The sequence below is a fragment of the Dermacentor silvarum genome, chromosome 10 (genome assembly GCF_013339745.2).
Source record: "Dermacentor silvarum isolate Dsil-2018 chromosome 10, BIME_Dsil_1.4, whole genome shotgun sequence".
NCBI lineage: Eukaryota > Metazoa > Arthropoda > Arachnida > Ixodida > Ixodidae > Dermacentor > Dermacentor silvarum.
In genome coordinates, this window is record NC_051163.1 from 154,129,564 (window position 1) to 154,141,137 (window position 11,574).

General features: G+C 48.6%; 1 protein-coding gene across 1 annotated transcript; it reads right to left on the minus strand.

The window, feature by feature from the left end:
• Positions 1-2,544: 2,544 nt before the first annotated feature.
• Positions 2,545-7,282, minus strand: LOC125940723 (uncharacterized). Its single transcript, XM_049657199.1, has 2 exons — positions 6,941-7,282; positions 2,545-3,837 (listed from the first exon to the last, which is right to left on the minus strand). The coding sequence occupies exons 1-2, from the start codon at positions 7,160-7,162 to the stop codon at positions 3,514-3,516; spliced, it is 546 nt and encodes a 181-aa protein (XP_049513156.1). The 5' UTR covers positions 7,163-7,282; the 3' UTR covers positions 2,545-3,513.
• Between the last annotated feature and the right edge of the window lie 4,292 nt (positions 7,283-11,574).

Below are 11,574 nucleotides of genomic sequence, written 5' to 3' on the forward strand. Positions count from 1 at the left end.
GGAACAACCGTTCCTCTCACTTAATCAGCGCGATACCTAACGTGACCTTGGACTATGGACACCTTGGACTATGGAGCGAGAGGTCTGTGGAACGAGAAGCCCTTGTCCTCTTGTGCGCTCTCCAGAAATGCCCCCAACCAGTTTGTACTTCAGAGGGGTGACCTACCACTCGCCTACAAGAATTGGTAGAATATACAACGGGTAGCGAATGTGTAGGCACGGACCAAATGAGCAGAGTGTCAATTTACAGAGTGAAGTGCGCCTACTGCATTTACTGCGTTTGTGACCACTTCATCAACTACTTATGTACGTGTGGAAAAACTGTTACATGTGAACACTTTGTGCCTTACGGACTGCGAACTTTACCCATGCACGTGCTTTGAAAAGTTGTTTAAATGAAACAACTTTCTAAAGTGGGGGGTAAAATGTGATATGTAAGTGCCGCGAGGTGCCGCTAAAAGTTCGGAGCGGCCACCCAAGCTCCGGGAAGAAAAAGCGAACGGGTGCACGAGCACGGCGGCACGAGACGAGCTCGCAGTGTTGGAGCCAGGCGAGCAGCAGTTCGGAGCTCCTGGGGCGAACGAGGCGAGAGGACCTGCCTGGCGAGACGTCCGTGGCAAGGTGCAGAGCATCGCGGAGCCGGGCGTGGACGAGGGCGTCAGAGGAAACAGGGCTCCTGCTGCCAGTGCTCGAGGCGCTGGCTGACCCGAGTGCCGCCGGTCCCTGAGCTGCTGCACCTGAGCTGTGCCCAGCAGCGTTCGTCTGGCACAGATGTTGCTGTGCTAGACGCGGTCCTCACGTGCGACCGCCGCACGTGGATTGCAAGCGGCGTACGAGCTGGCCACCGAGGTCGTGCTGTAGGCGTTCCCTGCCTGCTGCCGTTGCTGCTCCTGAGCGTGCCGAGCCCGAGAACCGTGCTGGACGGGGCCTGAACGTGTCGTCGTCGCAGTCGGCTCGAGCATGGGTGAATCTGCAGCGCCTTGGACGACGGAAGCGTGAGCCTCAAAACACGGGACTGTCACAGCCCGCTTATACTCGTGTGCTGTGCGTGTGTGGACACAGTGACTGCCGTTACCCAGACCATCAGCTACCTCTGTATATATATTTTTAGGGTGCTTTTCCATTTTGATAAATGCTCCAAAACGACTCTCTGTCTTTCTTCCGCATCACTGCGCACTAGCGAAAGTGCCGAATAGTCCCAAACACCACACCAACATTACACTCATCCATAAGAAGGGACACGTTAAAGAATTGAAGGATTATCGACCCATTGGCTTGCTTTCAATATTGCATCAAATATTCACCAATATAATTTCGAATAGAATCAGGACAACACTTGAGTTCAGCCAGCCAAGAGAACAGGCTGGCTTCAGGAAGGGATATTCTACGATGTATCATATCCATGGCATAAATCAGGTAATAGATAAATCTGCGGAGTACAATCAACCTCAATATACGGCTTTCATAGATTATGAAAAAGCATTTGATTCAGCAGAGACACTAGCAGTGGGAGGCATTGCGTAATCAAAGAAGGAGGCATACTGGAATATCTTAGCAAATATCTACAAAGACTGCACAGCAACCTTCGTTCTCCACAAGAAATGTAGAAAGATACCTATGAAGAAAGGGGTCATCAAGCAGACACAATCTCTCCAATGCTATTCACTGCATGCTTAGAAGAAGTATTCAAGCTCTTAGACTGGGAAGGCTTAGGAATGAGGATCAGCGGCGAGTATCTCACCAACCTTCGGTTTGCAGATGACATTGTCCTATTCAGCAACAATGGAGACGAATTACAACAAATGATTGAGGACCTTAATCGAGAAAGTGTAAGAATTGGGTTGAAGATGAATATGCAGAAGACAAAGATAATGTTCAATGGCCTGGCAAGGGAACAAGAATTCAGGATCGCCAGTCAGCCTTCAGCCTCTTGAGTCTGTAAAGGAGTACGTTTATCTAGGTCAATTACTCACAGGGGACCCTGATCATGAGAAAGAAATTTACAGAAGAATAAAATTGAGTTGGAGTGCATACGGCAGGCATTGGCAAATCCTGTACTAGGAGCTTACCACTGTCGCTGAAAAGAAAAGTGTTCAATCATTGCATTCTACTGGCGCTAACATACGGGGCAGAAACTTGGAGGTTAACAAAGAAACTCGAGAACAAGTTAAGGACCGCACGAAGAGTGATGGTAGGCCTAACGTTAAGAGACACGAAGAGAGTGGTGTGGATCAGAAAACAAACGGGGATAGCCGATATTTTAGTTGACATTAAGCGGAAGAAATGAAGCTGGGCAGGCCATGTAATGCGTAGGATGGATAACTGGTGGACCATTAGAGTTACACAATGGATACCAAGAGAAGGGAAGCGCGGTCGAGGATGACAGAAAACTAGGTGGGGTGGTGAAGTTGGGAAATTTGCAGGCGCAAGTTGGAATGAGCTAGTGCAAGAAAGGGGTAATTAGATATCACTGCAGGCCTTCGTCCTGCAGTGGACATATAGGCTGATGATGATTTTCGATTATTTTTTTTTATTCCTCGGAAAGCACAACATATAGGGGTCGACCTATATTCGTGCTCGACCCATTTTCTTGTAAATGCGACACATTATCAATGCATGAGTTTTATTGCATCGTGTGCTTTATAGAAGTTCCAAAGTATTCGAGAGAATCTGTATTCTCAATGCATTGTCTAAAACATGATCTTCTACCTTGTTCACAAGAGAAAAGTGGAGTACTTTGATTTTGCTTTCATAAAAATTGGCATTGGCATCAGTGAACCGCACATCCACCTACGTTGTATCAAACAGAAGGCACTCCAACAAACAAGCGTTGAAATACATGCCATCAGCATTCCATTCCAGAGTAGATACTAGAGCACAGCAATGGAGTTATAAGCAGTTGAGTGACACATAAAAGAACTCAGTCGCGTGTTTGCTGCATCCTTTAAAAACATTACCACTGGGTTAATAGGCCGAGTCCTAACATGCACATAGATGTTATGCAGCTGTCGGCGTGGGGCTAAAAAAATAAAATCTGTGACACATAAAAAAAGTACCAGGAGATTGGCCAATAGAAAGAAGTTCCATATTATTTCGATAGTATGCATAAACTTAAAAATGCATACTCCGTACTGAGCGTATGACTTGGGCCGAATTGCGATGGAAAACAAACGTGTCCTCGTGCAATAACAGATGTTGCCCGTAGAATTCACAAGTGGGACTCAAGAAAGTTAAATGCGGTGCAGGAAATGAATCACGCGGAGATTTTGCAGAGAGGATGCATCGAAATAAACGGGTAGAAAATATTTTTCCAAATAACTAAAAGATAAAGCTACATGATGTCACTGGTACTTAATAAATGTGAAGAAGTTATGGGAGGTTGAGGTTAGGTTGCACAACTGCGTTCGTAATGTGGCGTTCACATGAAGAACCATTTTTGTGCTGACGCACGATGACGTCATTGTCAGGAGCACGCACCCTCCCCCCCCCCCCAAAAAAAAAAAAATTATCCTTTCAGATGTCCATGACATCAGTCAAGCTGAGGTAGGAGCAGATGCGCGCCTGCATGTCGTTGCCGAGCTTGTCGAACGTAGTGTTTCTCTTGCGATGTGGACGGCACACTATCTTGTCTTTGACGACACCCGCGATGATGAAGTAGTTGAAAGTGAGCCGCTTGCGTGCCTCGACGACCTTCTCGTGCGCAGACTCTTCGGATATATTGAAGTTAACGCGCAGTGATGATTGCACCGACATGCAGCTGTGCAAAGTCTCGAAGGCCAGTGCGTCTGTTTTTTCCATGGAGCCGTTGACGAACCGGACGGCTTGGTTGACGAGCATCTGCGTTTTCGGAGAATGTATGCTGTTAACCGGGAGAAATTCACTTATAAAACACACTGTGTGAATATTCTTACCAGCAGTCCTACACCCTACGAGTTCCAAGATAACGTTCTTGTACAGGGTTCTCGACAGTCCTCGTAGCCATCTTTACGACTCGTCGTTCGAAGCAGGCATAGTTTTGAAACCCGTGGGGTTCCCTTTCATACTGGTCACTGAACAGTACTACCAAGTGGCTCTAAGGTTCGCTGCATACCTGCACAGTTTGGGCGCACAAGCGAAACGAGGAAAGGTACGCATGTGCCTCGAAAGGTCAACGCGCTCGGTGTGCCCGGTTTGAGCGGTTGACCCCGGGAGCGGCCGCCAAACGCGTTTGTCAGGTAGAGGGTGGGTTTGACTGAGGGAAGTAGGTCTCAAAGGTTAGCGTGCAAAACTTGTGTGAGTGCCAGTTTTTTTTTTCGAGGAGAGTTGTAGACTGAGGGCCGCAGCAGCCGCCAGGTGAAGTGTCGCCGACGCAAACTGGCCCCTAGATAACGCCTGAAATTTCGCTCCATTTGCCTTCCTGTATATACGCGTAGTATGTGAATATCGCGAATATATTCTTTGTACACAAAAGTGCCGCGCGATCTTTGGCGGCGACCGAGATCCGCGAGCTGCAGTGAACAGCAACCGGCGGAAGAAACCTCAGGATGTTCCTGTGGCCTCAAGCATAAAATTTTCGCTTGGCGTGTCATATGGCGTGTACTTAAAGTTACGTTATGAGCGCACTTTATTTCCGGTTGCAGTAAGTTCTGCGCAACTAACTATTCAAACTTGTAGAGTACCATGGAGCGTATTTGACCTTGACAGAGACGCTTACTCGATGTACAGTTCAACTGGTTGGACGACCAGCCTCTGTCCAAAGAGGATTTTACAATACCGACGGGACTCATCAGCACACAGGGGGAACGCAAGCATTACTCCGCTTTTTTTCGATCTACCTGCCTATAGTTTAATGACAGCGCCTTTTGAAACAAGACTTTCCTTTCATCTGCCCACACTTTGCGGGTGATGGCTACTGGCTGCTGCCTGCTGTCGTGGCGGATAGACAGTAGCTGGTGTCACTCTCTAGGCGGCGCTTGTTACACGCCCAAACAGACATCTTGGACCATTGGGTATGTGCAACCAGGTATGCGGCAATGGGTATATGCGGATATTCTTTCCCAATCACTTTGAATGGGTATGTGCCACGGTTATAAGAGCAGTACAGAAACCGTAATTGTATTTATGAGCAACACTTAATGGCACCAAACCTCTATTTTTCATGCCTTTGATTTTTCTCCCCTATTGTTTCCACTTTTAATCGCCCTTACCCATTCCACAGTGCAGGGTAGCAAACCAGAATCTTCCCCGGTTAACTACTCGGTGCCTTTCCCCCATCCTGTTTATCTCTCTCTCTCTCTAATGGTGCCACACGCCTCTCACCAACATTCATCCGGCGACGACTATCATACAGAAAGCTAACAGCAACACGCGACGAGGCTGTGGACGTGTAACCCGCTAATGCGGTTACGTCGCTAACTCAAACTAAATGTGGCGGTGCCGCGTTGTCGGCGACGACGAAGTGGGCCAAGACAGCCCGAGTCGGGTTAGCGCTTGAGCAGGCAGAATAAAGTTGGCTGGTTGGTTAATACGTACACAATACGCTCGAGGAACTATAGGCGCAACAAGTGTCCCAACTCGAGCGCCTATCCAACACCCGTCCGGGCAGACACGTGCTCGAAAAGCTCGGCATCACATACCACACGCAGCACGGAATCAAGCGGCATCAAACCACATGCTGCGGTCTCGCAGCATGCGTGCACCCCCAACACCACACGGGGAGACGTAAAGCCAGGACACAACACATGAACCAAAGTTACTCCAACGACAAGGTCCAACGACAACGTCGGTCTTCACCGACGCAGCCCGTTATCGAGACAGGAAGAGTTTCGTGGTGGCAGTTACTAGCCACCGAGGTAACCACCTCACGAGCGTCTCCGTGAACGCGGCAAATGCTGAAGCGGCAGAGGAAGCGGTCATAGCACTGGCCCTCGCAAAAATCAAGGCTGCATACGTGATCTGCGATTCGCAAACGGCAAGTCGCAATTTTGCAAATGGGCGCATCTCGCAAGAGGCGTGTCACATACTCCTGCTACATCCCCTACACCAGGGAGAGGCCGACTTCGATAACCAAAGGCACTTGCTATGGATCCCGGCACACACTGGACTGAGCACCCCTAACGAATCGGCTCACAACGTTGCTCGACGCCTCACTCACCGAGCATCATCGGAGGAAGAGCCCCCACGAAGTACTGCAAACGTCTGGGCGTGGGAGGATCGTTTGACCAGGTTCCACGACATCACGACACACTACCAGTTACAGAGACGCAGGCTAGCTTAGACAGGACGCAAGCAATACACTACAGGTGATTACAAACTGATTCTTACAGAAACCCAAGACTCGTGCACGCCATGTATCCAGACATGTACACTATAAACAGATGCACATCCTGTGGCGAGGTTGCCACACTTAATCACATGTTATGGGAGTGTCAGGACTAAACAATTCGGGCAGTGCCGACCCCTCCCTCTCTTCCACCGCCAGCCTCCGCTCGCGCTGGAAGACCGCACTGCTAAACTCGAACCTGACAGCAGAGCTCTAGGCCGTCCAGCGAGCCGAGGAAGCCGCTTCGAGACAAGGTCTCGGAACCGCGTCCGCGGCGGGTGCCAAGACCCACTAAAAAGACGCCGGACTTCAATCTGATTGATTTGAAAATAAAGTTTACGTTCTTCTGGTTAATATGCTTAGAGAGGAGCGGTTGAGCGTGCGCATTACAGCAGGTATGTGGGTTCTTGATTAGAAATAAACCAATGATGACAATTTATTTTAGTGGCCCTGTTCACGCGTAATGTTACCGATATAGCTGGATTAGAAACTAATTCCTGATTAGTCAGATAAAAAAAGGAAAGAAAGGAAGACTGTTGTAAACTGAGTTTTTCTGGAAGGCCTAGTTTAGAGCACACGTAATGGTTCATCGCATCTATTGAACTTCATTTTCAACCAACCGGAGAAACGAACACTCACCACGTTATGCCTGAGAGCGTCTCTGATGGCGGGATCGCTTGAACATTCACGTTCCTCTGTCAGCACGCTGAAGGCAATGGCAAAGCGGTTTCGGGGAATGGCCTCCTTGAGCTCGCGGCAGATGTTGCGAACCTGGGTCACACGGTCGACGTCGCTCTCACGCAGGTCAATCGTGTACATAGCTATCGATCGGTTCCGCTCGACCAATCGCCCCAGCGCCATGGCAGTCCTTTTCCTGAAGGTCACGCAACGGACCTCGAAGACTGCGATGCTGCGGTTGCCTTCGAGGGAGCGAAACAGGTTGGCGACGTCAGGGTCGGTCAAATATATGCGCAGCACCAAATGCCTGCACGACCGAAAAGAACCAACAGAGAGCTTCAGCAAGCCGCTGAAGCTATATACATGTCAAGTTAACGACTCCAACCATAGGTGGAATATATAAGAGTATAATAAATTCAACGCATTTGTGCACACTCATTTCTTTCTCAGGCATTAAACGATAGATGGCAGTGGGGAGCAGCTTTGTAGAAAATTATGAAAATGGCGAGAGGAAATTCCACTTGGGCTTGTAAGGAAACGAGTACTCAGATGACATGTCATGTCAGTACTCGCTGAAATGGAAGTGTTGAACCTCGCAACCCTAGCATAAAATACTGGCAAGCTTACAATTATGCGACCGTAAGTATAGCTGACGCGATCAGTTCCTCTTTTCCTTATATGAAAGTTCTCCAGCAAGATCCCGTGCAGTAGTTTGTTTGCTTCTGCCAAGAATAACTTCGCAAAATTGAGGTTAATGCTTGCAAGTCATGCAGTGGGCAATTAGAAGTGCACAAGATTTATTCTTAATAGGAGGTTTGTGCCTCTAGGCTCAGTCATTAAATAGCATGTGCCTTCGACCTATATAGGCCTGCCCGCAAGACAGCGTTATGAAGTCAAAAACGCCAGCTCCCCATTCCATGTACGTCCAGGCGTGCTTCTGGCATCCGCGCTTTCTGATTTCATTAAAGATGTGTTGGCACACGCCAGCAAGCTAGCATGGAGCTTAAAGATCCCAGATACGCCCTACCGGCAACCTTTTGATGCTGCGGGACACCTTAGGGCCGTGGGGCACAACTTTAGGCCTGGTCTCTTTGTGAGCTGATACTGTCTCGTTACACATGGCGCTCTTTGCAAATGTCGGGCAAAAGTTTTGCGAGAGGAACTAAAACCGCTTCCATGACCGAGTGTGGATTACTGGATGCCAACACCATCGCCAATCGTATGTCGCATGCACCGTATTAGCGCAGCTTTTTACGAGTGCCGGTTTTATGCAGATGGTGACGATTCCTTTTTTGTCTATAGTTCGGGATCATAAGGAGCAAGGCCGTTCTGCGAACGTGGGTTATATTACCAACTTACATGTTTTTCATTGGAACATGTAAACAAGTCTAAATATCCAAGGACACCTAAGCATTGCATAAAAGCCGTACGTTTTTATGCTTCCCCGTGTGCTAGGGGGTCAGGGCTCCTCAAGCTGTTCTCACAGCTTTTACCTGTACTTCTCGTAACCTTTTCTTGTTGCGGAATAAATTCAATTCAATTCTTATGAGTTGTGAATGCAAAAGCATTAATTTACAAGTGAACTCCGCTGAGCGGTCCTTCGAGTTATGAACTCCTCGCGGGCAAGCGAGTGCGATGACACCTGATTTGTCCTTAACGAGGCCCGATTAACAGAGGCTTCCGAGAACAAGGGTGACGAGGCGTGACCGCGATGCCCTCTCCCCTTCACGCCACACCTGGTGCGCTAACGTTACAGAGGATGTTCTCTTTAGCCTATAGTCTGTTCCATCGAGGCGCGCTGATGACGTGGCGTCGCTGCCAATGGGAAACATAAGCAACTAAACATGAGTTTTTCATATGTTTGCTCTTTCTTTCTATACAATATATATATATATATATATATATATATATATATCTGCCTTAAGGTGGGCGCGGGGGGGGGGGCGGTGAGTGCTAGTCGCCTCCTCTAGCCCAGTTATGTCTGCCCATGTTGCGTCCTATCTTGGGGGATAATCTGCGGCAGCTGCAAAGTGCAAAAGAGTCGAGATTGCTGGTGTCCTGCGTACGTTGTTTCCCGCGTGACTAGCGTTGGAAGTCACGTAATCTTAAATTTTGGAGACGCGTTGAAGTTGCGGGCAGCACGAAGCGTTCGCTCGCCGCTTCTGCCGCACTTCATAAAGCCAGCGTTGTGAGAGCGAGTTTTCGAGGTCATCGAGTGACATCTGTTGTTTGCCTTGCTTGAATATTAGTGCTTGAGTATTAGTAATTGAATGTTTACAGTAAATCATGTGGTCGATAATGCGGTCGACAATACTTACTTCGTGCACTTCTCTAATACATTGCTCTCGCTATCAATGCTTTAACCTGTTTCACATGCAAGTGATTTCAACCCAACAGAGGAGTGCTGACAGTATAATGACAGCCTATCTTTAAACAAACAAGTGATGAACAGAAACCGAGGTCGCTCCTGGAGAATATCGAAATCTACATCTCGCATTCCCTGAAACAGAGAAGTGAAGCTTCAGTGCCGCTTCTTAGGACCACGGAAACCCACTGCTCAAGGGCGACACTCACCTTTTAGCGGCGGGCATCGCGAGAAGAGGGCGCATGTGAAAGGATGCAAAGGAAGCGGAGGCTGCGTGCCAAGACGACGCTTAGCGGCCGCGACTGCCACCGCGCAGCCTCTTGCATGTGAGACAGGCTTTTGTAATTTGGGCAAAACAGACTTTTTTTTCTATTTTTCATATCATTTCGTACATCGTCATCAGCCTGTATTTATGTCCACTGTAGGACGAAGGCCTCTCGCAGCGATCTCGAATTAACCCTCTATTGCATTAGCTTCCAACTTACGCCTGCAATGCAAACTACCCAACTTCATGTCTACATGTCCACAAAAAATTAGGAAACAGTTTATTGTTAACTTACTCGTTTTTATCTTGGTTTCACTTTTATGTTAAAAAGAAGTTCGAGCCATTCGCTTCGTCTAATTTTACTACAGCAGTAGCCTAGAATTTCGATTTATTCACAGTGCAATAACCATCCCCGAAATCGGTTAACTGGTTACGCGATGAAAATACGTATGCGCTTTAGTTATCTCAATAGAAAATTCTGAGTATTCGCGAGTTCTTCCGTGCGCGATACATGAGCAGTACTTTCCTCAGGTACTTGGTCCTGGCGACAGTGTCGATCAGCTTTTGAATCACCGTTTGTTCCGCACTTATTGTACATTCCAGCCATGCGACGCCAATGTTTCGAGTTGTGGCGAGGGCGTCCAGGAACTCCGTGGCGTCTTCGGCTCCGCGCTCGTCCAAGCTCCGGGTAACGGAGCTCGTTTGGGAAGAAAGGACGCCCTCGGCGAAGTCCGATCCGCGAGGGTTGACCCAGTCGAATTTTAGTCGGGAGAAGGCATCGATTGTCCGCATCAGGTGGAACAAGAAGGAGACCTCGCTCTGGGGTGGCCTGCCTGTCATGTTGACGACCAGCGTGTCCAGCGTTTTGTTCACCTGCAGGCGCGTTCAATCTCGTACTCGTATACTTTTGACGAACGAAGAAGAGCGCGTACACGGAAGCAGGGAAATAGGCAGAGGTGCTGCCACCCCAGAGATAACTAAGACAAAGTTTATTTGAAAATAGCACAATGCACATTGTTATGGAGAGAAAGCCTGACAAAAAGTCGCAGTTTCGCCCGGAAGGCGAAGCATCAATTGCGATAACAAATTTACTAGTAAGGTGTTAAACGGAGTAAGGATAGTAATTTTATCGGCGGCATAAACTTGGACATATTCGCTTACTAACTGAATTACAAGCATGGTGTCAGCGCGCACAAGCAAAGATGAATAGATCACACTCGATGACCGCAGACCACTGTCAAAACGCTGGCGTGAGCAAGCCCGGTGGCAGCAGCGACCGAAGGTTCGTGCGGTCTATCGCTTCAACGAAAGCTGACCGGCGAAAGCACAGCGCATACAAAGGTAAGAGCAGTGTGGAGATCGCTTTCAAGATACGGTGCGGGCGACAGCCCTCAGCCGCGCAACGTACAAGCACGCAGTTGCTGGCAGAGTAGAGGCCCCGCCCCCTCCCTCCCACTCTGGCTAAAGTCACTGGAACCCGGAAAGTACCGCAACCGCCGGAGCGCGTGCAGGCAACAATGTGCTGTTGCGAGATTTGGTCCAACGGGGTCTCTTTGGCGGCAGCAGCTCAGCTGTGTAGCTTCGCTTTCAGCGGTTTATATATCGCAAATGAACACATTTCATCGTTCTTTAGACAAAAGATGTGCTGGTGCATCTAATGTGTGCGAAGCAGTACAGTGAAGTAAGATCGGAAGCTTTTTAGTTGCGCCAACTTGCATGAAGCTAGACCAGCGACAGGAAGGGCACTCGAGCGGGGGTCCTTTCGTTTGTTCTGCTTCCCGATAAGTTTTGTGCTCGTTGGGAAGCTATCCAAGGAGTACACTAATTTGCTTAACAACGTGCATAATTAAGCAACGCTACTCGTGTTTGAGGCATTTGATACGGACGCAGGCCTACATGAATCTCGGGTTTGTTTACATTGGCTGTTTTACCCTCGTAGCTAACTCATAGCTATATTCGCGCGTT